This window comes from Bombus fervidus, chromosome 8 (assembly GCF_041682495.2).
Source record: "Bombus fervidus isolate BK054 chromosome 8, iyBomFerv1, whole genome shotgun sequence".
In the NCBI taxonomy this organism is placed as follows: Eukaryota; Metazoa; Arthropoda; class Insecta; order Hymenoptera; family Apidae; genus Bombus; species Bombus fervidus.
In genome coordinates this window covers 3,180,333-3,200,377 of record NC_091524.1, presented here as the reverse complement: position 1 = coordinate 3,200,377, position 20,045 = coordinate 3,180,333, and the positions used below count along the sequence as shown (strand labels likewise).

General features: G+C 46.9%; 1 protein-coding gene across 4 annotated transcripts in view; it reads right to left on the bottom strand.

Annotated features, from left to right (window-relative positions):
• LOC139989737 (uncharacterized) overlaps positions 1-20,045 on the bottom strand; it is a 264,324-nt gene that overhangs the window by 222,861 nt on the left and 21,418 nt on the right. For all 4 annotated transcript variants that reach the window (XR_011800397.1, XM_072008278.1, XM_072008280.1 and 1 more), the window contains exon 2: positions 99-269. Coding sequence is in view for 3 of the 4 variants with exons in the window: in XM_072008278.1 (XP_071864379.1) it covers positions 99-262 (164 nt within the window). In the remaining variant the exon portion in view is untranslated. The remainder of the gene's footprint in view (positions 1-98; positions 270-20,045) is intronic.

Here is a 20,045-nt window from a genome sequence, read left to right as displayed (position 1 = left end):
CGATGGTCTGGCGTTTCAGAGCGTGGCGGGAGATATATTTCTCGATCGAACGAAACGGGAAAACGCGACACAGTCTATCGAGAACATAATTTACTTACTTTTGTTGATTATTGTTTGCGGTGGGCATGGGGGTCGGCACCCTCGGCGGCGGAACTGGTATCGCTTTTCTTCTTCCTCCACCTGTTTGATGTATGGTCGGAGTAACGCGTCCGGTCGGTGCTATCCGGCCAGCCGTTCGAGGTCTCTCTGTCCGTACTTCCATATCGTTTCTGGAAATAATACAAAATGTCGCGTTGTCAAGCCTGCAGAGATAAAACTTCAGGGATTCTTCTTTCTATTTTTTCTTTTTTTCGTCTTTTTTCCGTCGGTTGATTTCCACGTGTGTACCCCTCGTCCTCTATACTGTCTGTACGGTGCACGTAGAGAAAAAGAAAGGAACGATCCAGAAATTGCGACGAGGAAACGAGTCACGTAAAAGGCAGTCGACAAAAAAAACGAAATTATTACGAGACGCATTAGTAACCGGGACACAAAAGTGCCATTTTCTCTTGTGCTCGCAAGGCCAGGCAGACATCACAGAGATTGCCGGTGAACTTCGAAAGAGCGATTCCGAAAGTCGCGTGCACAGCGTGCGGAGTACACAGAAGAGAGGCCCGTAAAAAGGAGACGGAAAAATCACGGGGACCGAGCGCGCGAGACAGGAACCGAATCCCTCGCTTCTCCGCGCGCTTTGTTCGTCACGTGCTTTCGCAAAATCCTATTCGACCTTTAAACGTTTTAATTATTTCCGAAACAATTTCCTCCGATATACGGCTGCGGCCAAACAATACGCTGGTCTGCCTCGCGTGCTCGAATTTTTTTATTTTACATCGCGAGCATACATGCAATACCGTATCGCCACTTTCATAATCGCCGCTTTATTTAAACGTATCATTAATTCTCCGTTATTCTTCCAACCCTTGTGTTCCCACCTACACGAATCCGCGGCAACAATGTGGCCTGTCCAATTATTTTTACAACTGCACAGGGTAAAAACAGCAGTGCGGGTTAAGCGAAACACGAATACCAGGCGGACGTGTGTTCCTAATTAAGCGCATGCCCTCGCTAATTTACCTCGATAAAAACGATAGAATCTAGTCTGGTGCTGGTACTCGAGCGTATCCCCGAGACGGTCGTCTGTTCGTGTGCGAATACGTCGAACGCGTTGCATAGGACGCACGTACGTGCACGTAGCATTTGCGTAACGGAATTTCAATTAATGATCTGCGTACGTCAGACTGCCGCGAGCCATTTCAATGAGCGCTTTCAACGTAGCCTGCCACCAAAGTGACGCCCGCGGTCCCTCCCCTTACCCCTTTGCCATGCTGGTTTTCTCCGTTTTCCGTCATTCCCCTCCCCTCCTTACGTTCATGTAACCTCGCCACCCTTAATTCGGTTCCAATCTTTCTTCTTTCTCTACCACACGATTGACTGCGTCGCCAGTGTTCTCGTGATTCGCGTCGTAGTCTCGACGTTTGTATCACGTTCGAGGTCGAAGGGTAACGTTCCACGCAGAGAAGTCGGTACATCCGCTGTAAGAAAAAAAAAAAAGAGAAGTCGATCCCGAATTTCCATTCGACACACGGAAATTCGCGGGAGCAGGAGCCTTCAGTTGCACGGCTCGTACGAGGAAACCAATTGAAGAAAGGACGACGTTCGAAGGTACTCGCGAACCTTCTCAAGCGTGACTCGAAATCACGAAGCATCAAAAGATCCTCGAGAGGAAAAGACGAGTAAGAAAAAGGGTTAAAGTTGCGCGCTGCGCACTTCCGAAGCCCCTCGGTGCAAAAGGTCGTGAATGCGTTCGGGAAAACATAATGTATAGCGAAGAGAAGCGGTAGGCACAGCGTTGAAGATGAGTCGAAAAAGGCAACTCCTTCAGGAAGCAAGCGGCGTGACGGATACTTGTACCCTCTCGTGGGATCCATTCTTCGAAATTCGTCGGTTCCGCAATCTGGCCGCTCTACCGGAAGAAGTGCGAGCTTCGTGAACTTCCGCGGAGCTCTTTCAACGGGATGCATATATCGTTAAGAAGGCGGAAGACACGAGAAAGACGATAGCTATTTCATTCGTTTTGCGATAACAATTCTAGAAGCTGATCGAAAAGTGGAGCAATTAAATATTAATTGTTCAAATTAGTGCCACGACGAGTAACCTGGTTGTAACAGGAGAACGAAAGGAAGCGAACTTCCTGCTACGAGCAGGATATTCCATTAACCATCGAGATGTAATTTCTTGGACACGTGCCACCACTTGGATTCTAGCGATTCGTCGATCGTCTTCCGCTCGTCACGCGGATAAATCGTATTCGAAAGCGCAGCGAAAATAATTCAATTGGCACATAAATCACGCGGAAAGGAAGACGCAAACAGGTGTGTCCGTTCAGCTGGAGACCATCGTTCCCCGCACGCCTCGACGTTGGTACAATCGCAGTATCGACTCTCTGTAACGACAATTCAACTGTCAGGACAATCGAATCAACGAAGGCTCCGATGCGCGATACCTCCGCGACACGCTTCAATGAACTGTACCGTACGCGTACACAATGAGCTCATTAAGCCTGAATGCGATTCAATTATGCGGGCCAATCAATGTAAATTCTCATCTGGACGTCTTCAAAATGATCCTGCGTTCTGACGAAACGCTCGTGGAGTATACACGTACGTAGTGTTAACCGTGAGAACCGCGAATCAAAGGACAAGGGATGATTCGCGAAAATGACGACGGCCGATATCGACTTTCGATGGAGACCAGTCAGTCCCAAGTCGAAATTATCGTTTTTAATCACCGACCCACCGCAACCCCTCTTGTTCTTGTTCAGCGTTCTCGACGCATCGCCTCGTTCGACGCCTCGTTTCACCCGTCTAACTCGACCGAACGACCTGTCGAAAGAGGAAAACGAGCAACAACCCCTTTCGCGTTCCCAACAACGAAACGTTTCGGCGTAAACAGAAACAGGATATCCCGCGAAAGAAGCCTTGCAGCGATCCGCGAGGCTCACCCTCCTTGATACCCATCGGGGGAGGACACAATCGAAGCGAGAAAAGGACACGGTTCGCGCAATCTCTCGAGCGTAGTGCAACATTGTTGTCACGGATGCTTTGCTCTCTCACAAAGAATAGAGATGGAGCAGCAGAATGCTGTTGGGTACGATCATTATTTCTCGATGTATAGCGTAGCGAGTCGGGAACTCCGAGAAGACAATGCACGTAGGCAAGTTGGTTAAAATATGCAGCCCCCGGCGTGCGTGGATTCGCGCGTTTTGCGTGTCTACGTGTATCAACGAATGCCCGAGCACGTCTAGAAGGGGGTGAGCAGAGTGAGAGGAGACGGAAAGCGGAGTCGCGAGGCTCGTATGTATTCGCGAATAAACGCGAACGCGTACACGACGTCGTGTACACAGGTGGAAAGAAAAAAAAATCCTGTCGCTGGTCGACACGGCGAGACGAGGGCTCGATGAGGGAGAGAAGGTCAGAGGAAAAGAAAGAAGGGTTGGGAGCGAGAAAGGGAGGCGAAAACAAACTCCTGCCACGGTAGAGCTGCGCACAATGAAGGCATCTGCTTAGCAAATTGCGAAAAATAATCACGTTTACCCGGGATTCGAGTATGCGAACAGAGGCATCTCGAAAGCTGTCGTATCCGTATAACACAATAACACCTACTCGAGAGTCGACAAATGCGTTGAGAGAGAGAAAGACAGAGAGAAGTCCAAGCTACCCCTAGATACAAGACTATAAGGGAAAATACACTTGTTGAAAATACACGGGACGCGGAAAGAAAGAGAGAAAAAATAAAGCGACGTATTTCTACCAGCATACGGATGAAAACAATGTATCGTATTGCGAAGGTACGAAAGTTGGTGCTGGTGAATCCAGCCGGGCTCGTGATGCCCCAGACGCGTCCTCCCTCTTACGACGAAGCCAGGATCTCTTTCTCGCCACCTGGCTCCTCGCTCGCGAGGCGATGAATACACGCCACCTGGTCGACGATATCGCGTTTTCTTCCCAACCTCGCGACACGATCGCTCCTGAATCCATTTCCGCGGCAGTAATTATTTTTACGGTATATTAAGTCGACGAGAAAGTTGCGCGTTATTGAAATTATGGAAATCGTGCAGCTTGTATTCATGGTTTCACGCTTCCGCTCACACAGCCTCCGCACGCACAGAGAACACCGCTCCGGGACGAATCCACCAACACGTATTACTATCTATCCTTGTAATTTTATGAAATATTTCATGTTCAGCCGTATCCTCGTTCCAGTCTTTTACACATCTCGCCAATCCTGTTATCCTGATTCGCGTATCGAACCTTTTCATTCAAATCTTCCAGCCTCGTCGCGTTACTCTCACACCTGGTACGCGATGCATTCTAAAATCCATCTAGTCTATTATCTCCACTCCATCGTGTACACCGCGTCGACGAGATTTATTCGTATTTCACCATATTTCTCGTACAATGGCCAACACACAACACCGAATCGATCGATTAATTCCGCTCAATGGAACAGTAACGAAGCGATCGGTGTCACGCGTCAAGCTGTTCGCGCCATTTGTTACAACCGCGATCGCGCGAATGATTCTCTAAGCGGAATCCAGGAAGACGTCGGACAGAGAAAAAATATTTCCTTGTCCACGAGCTCGTTACGGAGCCATCTGAAAATTTATCGACGCTATTTACACTGCTACAACATCGAGGATCTGTCGATTCCTATTAATCATCGACGCAGCGGTACACAGCTCTGTGCAACGGTTCAACTAAAACACATACAGGAGTTTCTCATCTCGTGACGTGGTCAGCACATGTGACTAGTCCCGTTCTGTTCTCATAGCAATCCCGTATCGAAAATATCACTGCTGCGACTGACCCTCTCTCTGTGTTCTTCCAACGATCGCATTCTAGCGCATGGCGGATCGCGATCGCCGCGAATCGTGACAGAATTAGTATATCCAATGGGTTGCGTTCGGACGGAGTAAATCCTAATAGCAGCTACGTGTAAAGTTTTCGAATTGATGGAACTCGGAACATGTACGCATTTCAACGATACATTTTAGGTAAGAATAGAAAGAAATCTCGTGGAATGTCAGTGATATCGAAATAACGTCCGCGCGTTTCCAACGTTTACAGTGGAATGTTGTAGCGTATAAATTTGTACAAAAGGGTCAAACGATGAACGTTCGATCAAAACGTTATTTGCTCGGGCCGGAAAATTCGTGGCAATCATTTAAATTAACACGAGTTTCGGAATAATTTGACCGATGTTTTGGGAACAGGGCAAACAAGCTGCAACAATATTTACACGCAAACGTGATGTAGTCGATGTTTGTTTAGATGTATAAACGATCTATGTATCACTTTCATGAGGATGGAGAAGGACAGGCGGACTTTATAAATTCGGGACAAATTAGTTTATCTTTGTGTCGGTGTTTAGCAGACACTAAAAAGCAGCCGGGCCACCCAGATGCGAAAGGTTGCGCTAAAAATACAGCTCGTTTCTCATCGCGACACCCTTGCGCCTCGTGCTCCTTCGTTCGCCGGTCGTTTTTAAAATCACGCCACGGTTTGAACCGCGAAACGAATTTTTCGGACGGATGTTATATAAAACTGCCCCCGCTCCGCGCTGTGGAAAAACGAGCGTTTCGACGCTCGTCCGGCCGATATTTTTTCCCAGCGAAAGACAATACCGTTGTCGATTAATTTTCAATAAATTTGCCTGCTCCGGTGCTGGCAAAACGATGAATTCTAAAATCGGTTGTCGGTGAATTTTTTACGTGGAATAGTCGGCGCACGCAGCAAACCGTCTGACGAGAGAAAGAGAGAATTTGTGTTTACCCTGCGATGCGTTTCGTTCGCATCGACGAAAGGTCCACACGCTAACGATGGAAAAAAACAAGGTAAAGAAGTAATTTACCGGCAACCAGGAAAAATTTGCCGGCGTGCGTTCGCTACTCGTGCATTTTTTAGGAGGAAATTTTTTTCGCCAACCACTCGGCTGCAGACAGTGCGCGTTAGACTATAGCAGTTCGAAACGCTCGCACAGAGAAAGCACCGACCACGCTCGTAAAACAACAGCCAGGCTAGATTTCGACGTCGTCGAATAAACATTTTAATAAACGCCCGACCGACCAGCGGCAACCTGCAGAAAGAAAAAAAAAGAGAATTCTCCGCTGAACATGCCCCAACTATCTCGATGCCGCTAATACCGTGCGCGAAAGCGGGATTTCCATCTTTTTATTCGCATCGGTACGAAGGTCACCGCGATTAATTTCGTCCCTTGACGGCACGCGATATTTTACCCTCGTTCCAAGAAGAAAAAGTCTAACTTAAAGCTCGATCGCATGCACTCGTAACGCAGCGTCGTGTCGCGTTCCTCTCATCTCGTATACGATACGACACGCACAACTGTGTTTCGTCACAGATGTTCGCACGCTGATACGTTATCCGTTCTAAACGCGGTTCGAAATCCACTCGTCCATCGATCAAGATCTCATTCTTTTTCACTAACGTTTGTTCGAATCAAACAGCCATATTGGCTCTCGTCCGTCGGCACGAATGTCGCCAAGTATCCAATACGCGGTCATGATTGATGTTGTTTGTCGTCGGAGCAGGGGAGCACGCGGAACCGCTTGAATCACTTAATCCTCGGTATCAAGGATTCTATCTCTCAGAAAGCAAGAGACAAAAGAACGAAATCGATCGTTGAACCGTACGAAGCACGGGCCTATAGATTTTACAGCCGTAGAACGTACGGAGGTACGATAAGTGGGACATATGGCAGGCAAATACGAGTGCAGCAAAAACAAATAGGTGTCTCTTCCCTAGCCCCTGACGATCTTTCAGTCCCCCTTTAACGACGCGGTCGCAGTACACGCGACAATGCCGGGGTTAATGAAAGACGTAGGTGCTAGTTATGGATGCCATAACTCAGTTGATGGGGCGCCGTAACACCGCCAAAATCAGCCTCTGTACTCTCAGTCACGGCCTATCCATCCCCCTATATATGTGTGTACGCGTGTATGACTTCTGACTCACAGCCTGTGGGGGTCCATCGGGGTGCGAAAAATAGAGAACGGGGGTGGCCGGGTACAAAAGCAAGGAGGCATTTCCCTGATAGACGAGCGCAAGCGAAATTGCTAATCGCATACACTGCTACGCCCGTGGGCATTCATTCGTTCAAATAATGAAAAATGGCGCGCCGGCCAATCCGATAGGAATACCGTTTCGTGTTCTGTCGCGTGTCGATCACGATTGTTCCGAGGCTGTCATGCGCGTTTCTCTTTGCTCGCGCGAATCGTCGTTTCGATTACCAAAAACTTGTCACCTACCGTCTTTAATCTCTCCCACCTTCGGCTCTTGCCACTCACTTTGCCTCGACCCCTTTGCAACGTGTCTTGGGGTCGCGCAATTAATCTGCATTCATGAAAAACGGACTGCCCTTGGCATTTAGAAGCGGCTCGGAATATATAGTGTGTGTGTATATATATATATATCGGTATATATTCATGGGGACGACTGGCAACGACTAGCAGCGAGCATCTTAATTTAATTAATTAACGAGATGCCGGAAGTAGCCAGGTTTCTTCTTCAACTTCTTCTTTGTTATATTCGTCTCCGCGTGCCGCCCTTCAAGGAGTCTCGCTGCAATTCCTGCTAATGAAGACCCACGCGTTCTAAAGCGCAAACAATAAACAGTACCACTTAACTCAAAGCACGCAACAGACACCAGGCCGTTTTTCCTTCTTCACCACCTTCCCTCTACGGTATTCGCTTGCACCATCCTGTAAAAGGAGCTCTCCTTCCCCTCACGCACGCCTGTTACCGCTCGGCTAGACTACTGAATCTAGCCTGAAAACAGGATACACGCGACACGCTTCCGTCGTTTTTCCGTTTCGCCTACCTTTTATAATATTTTCCCTCTACCCTTTTTCCCCTTTTTCACCCCGGCGCCCCTCGTACTAGCTAAAACACCGCGCTTTTCGTTTCGACTCGCAGTCTGTTTTGCTTGCGAGCGTTGCTGCTCGCTATGCCGTCGTCTTTGCCAGTCTAAGAATTAGCGATGCTCGCTTAACCATCTGTCACGACTATCACGAGTCGCGTTTCTTCCGGCTTGTCGGGCACGTTCTGTTTAAAAACTCGACTTAATTAGAAAGCGCGCGTACGAGCGTGCGAGTATCTTTTTAAGTTATCTCCTCTTCCAGTAGAACGCGTTACGCGCCATGTTTGCCGCTTTTGCGTTTGAAAACCAACCAACCAGTGAGAATGGAATCAAAAAAGCGTCGGACCGATGCCATTCAGGGAATAACAAATCGGTCCCGGCACAGAATACCAATCCGCGACTATTTCTCGCTTGTCAAAAGGCCAAGAAGCGTCCGGATTAAAAAGAACAGACCGAAGAGCAATAAGAAAAACAAGCCTTTGATCGCTCTCAACAGGTTCCAGCCATATCCTGAATCTCTTTGTGTCAAAAATGTCTAATCGCATTTCACTCAGCCTCCGGCCATGGAACGATTCGACCCAATCCTGCCATCGTCCCTGGTGCATGTGCTAAGCTGAGATCGTTTGCTCCTCCGCTCGATTACTTTTTTCATTTTCGGTCGTGGATCATCGGTCAAGTCGAATCGTCTCTTTCGGGTCTCTATTGCTAATCGATGTGTCGTAATTGCTGTATTATTCGAAAATTTGATTGTCGCTCTGCGTCTTTCATATCTCTCTGTACGCATATAAATTTGGGTATTTGAATATTTAAGAAACGACAGATTAACGGTAAGAATTCCAAAGGTAGCCTTAATCCTACTATTTTTTTCTAATGCCTGACTTTCGTCTCCTCTTCGTTACAGAAAACTTGACGTGTTAATCTAGCCGAAACTGCGACTTACGAGGGACGTCGGCCACAAAATGGTCCACCGTATTTTACATCGTTGCATCGAATATCGATCGGTGCAGAGTCACTAAGCCTCCTTTAACCGGCGCTGTCCATGGAGATCAGAATGCTACAGAGCTCCGCGTTGCATTTAATCACGACGTCGCCCATTACCTCATCGCATTATGACTCTATCGTCGCAGACCGTGCGGAGCATGAACCGCGTATGCTCACGCACGGTTCGCCCTGCTCCAACGCACACGCAAACACGGCCTTGTGCTCACACGAGTCTTTACAAACGGGTCGCATAAATTTAGCGAGACGCGCGTCTCGTCTTTCCGGCGTCATAGGAACTGCGGCATCATAGCCGACGGCATTTATTAAGATATAAATTGAAGATAATTGAAGATAATTTAATCGCGATCGTTTTTTCCTCGCGATCCATTTGCGCGTCGCATAAAATACATTTCTTCCGTTTTAGAACGTTCGCGGTTTCCTGACCGGGATCTCATATTTTTGGAAGAATATTTTTATATAATCCGTCAATGACGTTGGAACCGTTTTTATTGGACTTCCCTTTATGTCGCGTGCAACGCTATAAGGATTCGAACATTTGAATATTTGAGAATCTACATTTATAAAGCGTCAAAAATCGTAATTGAAATCGAGGTAACAGATCTGAAATAATAGATTTTCCGGGTCATCTGAATCGATTTCCTTAAATTACACGCGTCAAAATAGACAATTCAAAATAAGCAGAAGCCTCAATCAGAATTTTCAGTCGTAACGGTAAAATGAGACTGACGAAGAACAACATCCAAATAATCGGCGATATTCTGCATCCAGACTAATATCGTTCCAGAATTAGACACGCTCCAAGGGATTCCGGTGCAGAAATCTGTTCGGCCATCTGGCAGGTATTATTAGATAGATGCAGCGAAAGCATCCCGCAGCTAATCAAGGGTATTTACTATTTGATTAACCAATAACAGAGGCGACAGCGATATATAGGTGCGGCTACTCATCGATTCCAGACACCCTCTCCCTCGGTCGCGCAATTCTCGCGGACACGTCTGTCCCGTACTTTGGTCGTCCAGTCGTTTGGATATTCCCGATCGTTTGAAAGATCGGGATTCGAACAACGAACTGGAAAGTCATACGCGACGCGAATGGGAAATCACTGGCGGGGATTATCTAGGAAAAGCAAACGAACGCACGAGCAAGACGTTGAAATGTAACCGGCGATTGGTGAACCTACGAGTGTACCACGATTATTTTCCTTCGTTAGATATTAACTCTGAAATAATCCGGGATAAGTGGAAAATATCTCTTTTATTCCCCCGCGCTGACTGAAAAGTAATAAAACTGGATTACCCGGCGAGTCCTCGCGGAGCCCTTCCCAGGTCGAATCTCGTCCCTTTCAGAAGCGGGAAAATGGATTTTATGGTTGCGAAGGGGGGCAAGAACGGCTGACTCGCTGACTGACTGACTGATATCGAACCTTCCATCGGTCGGTTCGAGTTCTTATACACAGCCGCCAGTCCGAACCGAAGTAATAATAAACAGTTTATCTGTCTGTCGAGTCTAAGCGGATTATCGGCGCTCCCCCATCCTATAACGGGTAACGCGAGACGAACGATACGCAAGACACGACCCTTATCTATTATCATCATCCTTCTTCGTATCGGTCGACTCCTTTCCTCTGCTTCTTCCGCTTTTAATCTCTCCCTACCCTCTGTCCTTTTTCTCGGTACGTGTCAGCTGCCGGCGAATATATGCGTCACGCAGCGACGATACGCACGATTTCTGAATATTCATAGGCGACGCTTCGTCATCCTGACGCTTCCCTCGCGTAATCAATGCCCCAATCCTTTCGATTTATTGGACCGATTCAAAGGAACCGCAAGTATGAGTAGACTCTTGCACCGTGTCACCCAGCTGATTCTCTTTCTCGACGAAGAGACTCGATAAAAAAGTTGGCGATGCATATTGCTCGATACTGCGTTTCGAACAGCGAATTAAGCGCGAAGAAAGTCGACTGTATAGCAATTACCATGGAGAGAAAAAGCTAGGAATCAGCAGACGGAAAATGGGTAGCGTGAGCATCGCGCCGGGTGGAAATTCACGATTAAAATCCCAACGGTAGCATTACCGGGTGAAAATGGGTAGAGGAACGTGGTTCGAGGGTGCTGGTGGACTCATGTGTTCGAACGTTGGTCGCGTTTAAACCTCGATCTGCATTTAAATTGGCCTCCATGCCGATTCACGCGCCTCTATACATTGCCATGTTTTCCTACGTTACGAGTTCGACCATTTTATTGTCGTTTCAACCCTTTCCGGCTAGGTTACCGTTCTAAGCCCTCCATTACCTTCGATTCCCTGCCCATTTCCTTGGGCTTAATTAATTATTCATTTATTCGCGGATCTCTTTTAACTAGTCGTCGGAGAGGACGAAAGTCGAGCGTACGCATTTTATCAATTATATTTTAACGAGAATGGGCTATAAACGGCGGATTGTAACGATGAAAAAAGGAGAAGTCAGGAAACATAATTTTAATGAGGAAATCAACCGTGTGAATCTCTCGCAAATTAACAACAAAGGGGCCAATAAAATGAATAATCGGTGCTTAACATAATGAATGAACGAAATTGCATAATTAATTTTCTACCCCGAAAACAGAGGCGAGCTTGTGTGTACATGTGCGGACAGAGAGAATTCGGTGTTTCTGGTGGTGATAGAAAATCCAGTGTCTGGCGCTATCCGAAATAGAGTTTCGGCAATGGACGGTTAGCAACAGAGATTTCCAGGTTTGGTTTTGCCTGAGTGTCTCTTTTCCATCTGGAAAGGAAAAAGTTCCTGACTAGCTTAACGTTCAAGGATGTCGTTCAACGTTGTCAAAGCTTGCTACTACATCGACTGAATTAATAAATTCAGATCGTCGTCTATGAGACGAACCTCGACGATATCTATCCTGGCCTATTTTTACTTCCTCGAGACTCTTCAGTCTAGATGAAATACATCGTACAAGGCTGCTAACATTCAAATAAAACGAACGTTAAAAGGGTCTAGCTTCAGACGTAGAATCGTGATCATGGAAATTAAACGAGATAGTCTCTCTTCAACTCGAATAGCCGGGTAAATTACTCGACATTTTTTCAAAGCATCCTCGTTAACCTAGTTGCAGCACACAAGTTGTTGGTATAAAATATACAATCTTTTTGTAAAAGAAAAAAGAATCCAGACTCCGCCTGAAAGATCCAAATAACGACGCGAAGAAAAATAATGCCACTCATTTTTCAAGACTCTTTGATTCTCTCTCTCTCTCTCTCTCTCTCTCTCTCTCTCTCTCTCTCTCTCCCTCTTTATCTCTATCTATCTATCTATCTATCTATCTCTTTCTCTTTATCTCTGGTGGGGATTGATTATCACGAGCCAAGAAGCGTTATTATTGCTCTCATCTGACGAGAAGCATTTGGCCGGACATCGAGTGATGAACAAGGGCTGAAAAGCACGAAGAGGAAGCCGAACAAGGTGACGAGAACTTAAGTCGTGTGATGGAGACTCCGAAGGAGTAGCGGGGGCCTGATGATTACAGAGATCAAAGCAAGCAATCACTAGACAACGAGAGGAGACTGCTGAAACGAGGGTGGAACTATGTGGTGCGGTTGAAATTTGTGACAGTGCCTCCTCGTGAGCTTTGCTGTTCTACCCCTATCTCTCTGTCTCCCTATGCTTACACCTGCGTATCTCAGCTCTCTCGTATCTCTGCCGGTCACTAAACATTATCCTGAATTAGCGCGGAACTGGTAACCGGCGACTTGTCATCAGAGAACCGTCCGTTGTTACACAGTCAGCGTTGGTATCATCGTCTCCCGTACGCTTACACAGAGACACTCCCTTCGACGCGATTCAAGTACATCCTTGAGACGCTACGTAACTGCACCGAGAGTTCTTCCGCACCTCTTTTCGCTTCCTTCCTTTCCTCTAGTTCGTGTCTCGTCTTTCGACTGTGATCCACATTCTACTCGCCTCATGCTCGGCTTAACGTTTTCGTCGACTATCGCGCAACGGGATTCAACGCCGGAAAGGCCGCGTCGACGCCTATATAGCGACTCTTACGTCAAGGCCATGTAAACCTTGAAAGGAAGAAACTCGAGTCCTACCGTGCCGCGTACATAGAAAAATTGCTAAGTTTCGCGAACGAAAGTAAAAGAGTCGTCGTTGAATGTAGCGTTGCGAAAAGTTTCGCGCCCTTTCGCTCGGCACAACTGTTTCCAGATAAAATCTTGTTTGCGACGGTATTTAGTAGAAAGGACGGGTAACGAGGTAAAATCATAAAAGGACGAGGGAAGAACGAGCCGGTAGGGCAATGTATTACGTCCAACTTTCGCGACGTTTTAATTGGCCGAAAGTATGGGTCGAGACGGTTCCTTGCCCGATCCAGCAGGTAAAGAGAGTTACGATTTCAAATATCTCGCGACGCAGCAGTCCCGTGTCTGATCAAAGCCGAACGGAATAAGCGTCTTCTCGGGTTTCCTTCGAGAAAATATTCACAAAGAAGAAACGAAGATAACGAAGTACACGAGAGACACGAGAAATTTAGAGGATAGAAAAGAGGTACGAGAGCCGGAAAATAGCCAGAAAATAAGAGAAAAAGAAAATGGACTGCCGGTAGGCGAACGGTAAAGAACGTCGGTAGGTGAAAATCTTGAAATATAACGAATACTTAGAAAGAGCGAAAGATCAATTCCGAAAATGTTCCAAGGAAAATCTTAGAGAACCTTCCTTCCATTCGATAAACCATGTGCATGTGTTAATCCTCTCTTCTCCTCTCTCCTATTTATAGCATATATATTGAACTCAAATTTTTAATATACAATTCCAAAGTTGTATTACACTCGCGCTGATTTCCCCAGACATCATTTGCCCTTAGAGGAAAACGCGGTTTCGCGGCCGGCGTTGAAAAAACGCATTGGTACGTGTGGGGATTCAAGAACCGTCACAAACGATCCTCCACTTTGCCGACTGAATAAATCTCCCTGATATACATATACACGCATACGTATACATATCGCGATTTCCAACAGGAAAGTAAGACCTTCGTCAACTTTCGAATCAGCCTGTCTTCCATTATATCACCGTCGTGTCTTACTCCCATGTAGGGAATCAAACTTATCACGCGGCCCGTCTATATTTATAGCGTAGTATTTCTCTCTGCCGCGGTAGGAAGAATCGCGATAAATAACCAGGCCAACAAAGGCAACACCGAATTAGTAAGACGACCAGAACGGACTCCACGTCGCTCGACTATGCCAGCCTGTATTTCAAAAGTAAAATCCTTAGCGCTGTCAAGTGCGACAGGGGGTGGACCGTCTACAGAAATTACGGGGTTTGATGGAGGCATGTATAACATTCCCGCGTACGCGATCCTGCCGCACGTTTTATCTGCATGTCGGTGTGCATCGTGCGAACGTGTAGCTGCTCATACCCACGGTATACAGAAGCGTAGCTCAACGTACCTACGCACAGGTTTATAAACGCGCGAAACACGACGTTAGCATTAACTCATGCCTCGTTAAATCGTGCCGCTAACGTGCTCCGCAGAAACGATGCAAGCGAACGGGGAATGCTAAGGAAACACGTGGCATAGTAGCAAGGGGCGTAGAATTGATCCGAACAGTGCGTGGGGATTTTAAGGGGGATAAAGTCGAGTTGATCGGCTCGTTCCCGCGAATCATGCGAATATAACGTCGTCGTAACGATAGACGCGCGGGCAATGACGACGTACGTCGTACGTCACCATCGGTGTGTACGCACCTCGCGTCTTTACACCTAAGCAAAATTACGCTTGTTGCGTCGTCTCGTCGTTTGCTGATCTCTGTCGTTTGTCGCAGAGAAAGAGAAACAAATCACCGTTGTCGATCCTCGTAGATATAAAAAGTACGACGGTCCGGTAACGGCGGCATCGTTACGATTACACCTCGTCGTTCCAATATCTACGCGCCAGCTACAAAGTAGCCTTTATTGCCACTAAAATGGCGCGATATTCTCGCATCCTCCTCGGCCTTATGGCCCAATAAATTCCTCGGTATCGGCTGTCGCATACGGAACGTCGTGCCTTCGTTATCGTCGCGGGATGTCCAACTGTTTGAAATTTACGGCCCCCCGTGTGCTCGTCGTGTATTTCCTAGCGGGTCTAGCGAGAAATTCGAAATTCAGCGCCGTTCGGATGAATCATCGCGAACGACCACGGTGATAAAATAAGGAACACGGAGGGGCATCGATTGAAGGATTCGAAGGCTCGTGTAGGACGTAAAGGGACGTAACACCGTGTCGATAGGAGCGACGACTTCGAACCCCGTGGATCGCGAACACTGACAAAGCGCGGCAACCCCTGTGGGGGCTCCTTGTTGGTTGATGCAGCAACGAACAAATATGAAATATTGATGACTAGCGTTGCAGCTGGGTAACGTCACTCCGTTCATTTGCCGGCGATGACGACTTCGACGTATCGTCACATAAATATGCACCGCTACCGTCACGATCGTATTCCCGACGCGCCGCGCGACGATCATCGGCTCGCGCGCGCGATAACGTTCCGTGCACGCTCCATATGTCCGACAGTCGAACGTGATCGAATTTCAAATTCATCGAAATGTTTTGAATACGCGGCTGGAATGATTCGCGGGCGATCAACGAAAAAAAGAATGGGATCGGTGGAGGCGAATCGGCCGCATTGATTGGTCGGATTACGCTAGTCCATACGCGATTCTCAATCGAAGTAACGACACTAACGACGTGCCATTATTTCGGCATCGTTTCGCTGGTTCGCGTTTCGACTGCGGTTTTGGTAGAATCGAATATCCTGCGAACTAGCTGAAATCGTTGCTCGTACGATACATACGGAGAAACGGATATTCGAGCGGTGGAAATTCGAGAAAACGTAGACGATATCTATGTTCGCGAACCTTTGTATGTATACAACCTACGCATGTATATAAATCGTGGCTCTAAACGGAAGCAATTTTTTAAAAAGCTACAAGGAAAACGCACGCTCCGACGGCCGCGATTATTTCGATCCAATTGACAAAGTGCTCTCGACCACTCTATAAGTTGGCGCTGATTTTCTCTCGATCGCCGAGCAACTCGTTAAGGCGTCTGTCAAGAAAGAAAAATGAAAAATAACGACGCCGCCATCAACGAGTGCAACGTCGACGTCGGCGAAGGCGACGAAAACGAGGAGAACGGTACTAATTAAGTGAGACGAAAGCGGTTGAAAAACTTGACGGTAGAGGAGTCGCTGGTGAATCGTTAAGCTGCATTTAAGTCCTCCTCTCGACCGTACGCCATCCCCTTAGCTAATTGTTATTCGCGAAACATCCACGATGTTGTCTGCTCTGTTGATCGGCTTGCGAATAATAATCGCTCGAGGTGTATTTTATTTCTTCATCGCGAACTCGCACTCTCGTCCAAACGCGTCCGATGCAAGTCGTAACGTTCGCTTGAACGTACGCTTTTGTAGTTGAAAACAGAAATTTCAATAATGAAATTACATTCCCATTAATTCCTCGTATATAACGCGCTACAAGTTAACGCTCCGTCCAGTCACACGTAAACGTTCGTTCGTTTATATCTCAATTACTGCAATTCCTGCCTCGCTTTGATTCTCGCGATATTTTTGCTGTATCGACAGCTTTATCAGACCAATAGGGTGCTCCGGTTCTGCCGAATTTATTCAACGATAATATGCGCGAGGTTTTCGCATAATAAAACTTTGAAGGAAGATCCATTGTCTGCCGGCTCCCAGCCAAACTTTCCGGATTAGGCGTAAGAAGAAGCTGCACAGAGAATAGGAAGCTTGTCAGAGCGCGGAAGTTTGCCGTGGTGAAAAGACAAAATGCAGCCATTGGAATAGTCACGTCTGGCCCGGTTCCTTCTCTGTATACACTAACAACTATCTGCTACAGAGAAATTACGATTGTACGAGCTGCATCCATTACTCGGATGTACTTTCATCTCTAATCTCCACCAGGTCCTTTACCGTTTCTGTATTCTTTTCTTTGTCTGCACGATCTCAACGTTTTCACAATTAGCATCTCGCTGTTAGAGAATGCTACCTCGAAGTTCGTCCGTCCGCTTATCTATTTCGCGTTTCTTAAACTCTGTCCGATAGAAGGGTCGTTTAAACATGGCCGCGAGTGGTTCGACGCTAAGTAATCGTTGTTCCCGATGATCGAGTCAGCCAAACACGATGCACACGGCGATTTTCCCTCGCAGATAGTTTGGGAAACGCTGATCCACACTGGTCTCTATGAGGAGTGGTGCTCCAGATCCTCGGAACCGCTTAGGGTGCCGACTACTATACCGACTCTCGATTACATCACGCGCATGTCCACCCACGTGAACACACTAGCTAGGAAGTAGCGGGTATAATCAGCGTGCACAAAGCCATTAGAGAATCGAGTTGAATGTATCAAGGCGAGAGAGAAAGAGGAGTGGGAGAGGGAAAGAGAGTCACTGGTAGGTGCACACGAAAGGGAGAGTAAGGACCTGAACGTGGCGCCATATGGCTGCTAGGTTCCTTTATCCGCGGAACCCATAGGGTACACACAAGTACCTGTATATCCACGTTTGCCCCTCTATGGGCTTTCTCTCCACGTAGGGCACCGATGCACGCACGCACACCAACCACCCAGAGAATCCACTCTCCGTCAGCCACACAGCGCCGTGAATACATGGATTAGCTATTGTTAATCGTGCGCACGCCTGCCGAACCGATCTCCGCATACCTACGCACGTGCCTAATTAGAGAGGAAGCGATCTGCTCGTCACGTCTCCGATCGCGCGAGTTTATCCTGCACGCTCCATTATTTTCCTCGTTGTTTCGCCGCGTACGTTTATACGCGCGGTCTTGCTCGATGAGAAATTCCAACCGCTGAGAAACGAGCGTATATGTACGAGCAGGAAGGAAATTTCGATTTCCTTGCCACGCCATCTATTCAACGCTACGGCATTTAACGCGATCCTAGAATTATTTTTAAAGGAACATCCAACGACATTACCTTTCTCCAATGAAAACGCGCAGGGAGAAAAGGTTCAAAGAAAGTCGCGAATGTTTTTTGCAATTTTCATCAACAAACGACCAAGACTGATTGGGTTGGATGCTTAAAGCTTTTGCGGCCTCGGGCTAGCCGTCAACAGCTGGCCTATGCAAACACCTCCACGGGGGGATAGTTTCGGTCCCTTTATGTTCGCTCCGAGGGGTGTCGTGCCTCTCCTCTGTGCACTCGTGACACGTTGCATTACAAGATCTATAACATAAGGGCGACCAGTCCTGGCTTCTAACCAGTCATCCATTTACGATTAAGAAAATATATAGTCGATTGACTCGTGCAAACTTATTTACATTTACGATCTTCTGTCGTCTGTATAGGATTAATTTTCATGAGAGCAACTATATGGCTCTGCAGCCATTACATTCAACTTTAAATCGAAGTGTATTCGCTCGCGGTTTTACAACAATACGTCTCTGTTCCCCTCGTGTAACCAGATAGCTATTCTAGAAAATCTACTACAGAAAAAACGAGTTTAGCACTACGACAATTTTTCTCTCGTAGGTTAGCTCACGCGGGGCTCTTGAAAACGACACCAACGATAACCCAGCAACCGCAGCGATGTCGAGATGAAATAAACTGGGGAACGTACACCATTGTCTCTCAATTAAATCACGAAACGAAGAAGAAGGGCAGAATCCACGGGACGTCGTGGCGGGACGTAGAAATTTTTTAATTTCCTCTTAGGATCGACTGACTTGGCTGGAAATAAGAAAGGCCAAGCGATTCGCCGGGAATGGCTCTCTTTATTATTCAACACCCATTACCACCACTCTTAGCTTTTCCTGTTACCTCTTCCCGCATTCCCTCGTTCGTTCTCTTCTTCACTTTTCCTTTTGCCAACCGAGAGAGCTCCAAAAATGGAAAAGGACCAGGATCCCAAATGGAACAAGAGACACGGCAGGGGTCGCGAGAAGGGAAACCTAACGAAAACAATAAAGGCCGATTTTTTCCAGGCCGACGAATCATCTCCCTCGTAGTTGGTCTTCCCGTTGCAGATTCCATTCCTCTCGCTGGCTAAGCTTCGAACCTTCGTTCCTCCCTTAGATCTCTCTCCTGTCTCAGGTAAGACGCGCTTTCAGGAACATTTTAGAAAACATTGTGATTGTAACGAATGTTCCTGATGGGCGAGTAGGATCACATCTGGGAACGAAATGACCAAAGAAATCTCGAACAAAGAGAGCAGCGATTTAACGTTCGATAATTTTTCTTTCAGAGGTAACAGCGTCTTCTCGAGGTAAATCTGCGGATAATCGATGTTTCCAATTTACTTGTTCGCTCCGGAACATCAAGGATTTTCCGAATTAACGTTGAACGAGAGGCGATAAATGCCCTGGCTACCGATTTGCCGCTAGCGGTATTGAGTCGTATTGGGATCGAGAAGTTTCGAACGCTTTATCCTCCGTTCTCTATTTTCTCTCCTCTTTTTTGTCCTTTCTCGTACCTCTACCCTTTCTATCTTTTTTCTCGTCCACTTTCATGGCTATCGAGGGAAGAAGATCAAGAATAAGGAGACCACCAGAAACGACGATTCCTTTATTCGAAGCCACTAGCACAGGAATGCAATCACCTTGTCTAATGGAGCCTCGAGGTCAAGACCAGGGGTTCTCAGTTCGTTGAGCAATCGACGTTTTGGTGTGGCTTTTAAATGTTAATTGAGAACGTGGAGGAAAACGAAGCAAGGGAGAACGAACAAAATAGAAAAGCAGAAAGAACCGAGATCGATTAAACAGCGAATGGAAGGGAGAAACTTCAAACGTTTGCCGAATGAAATTCATGAAAATGCAACAAAGTGCTTAAAGGAACCGAAAAAACGACAGCCGACTGTTCCGATGCTTCGATTTCAAAGCCACACGCAGTCGATTCGAGGGTACAAAAGCAATAATCGTTCGACTAATTGCATTGTTTTGCTCGTGCTTGCCGCGGACAAGGTTGCAGCTGCCTGCGTTCGTTAACAAAAGAAAAGGAAAACAAGAGAAAGAAAATACAAGAAGAAAAAACGAAAAGAAAAACGAAAATAGCCATTAAAGTTC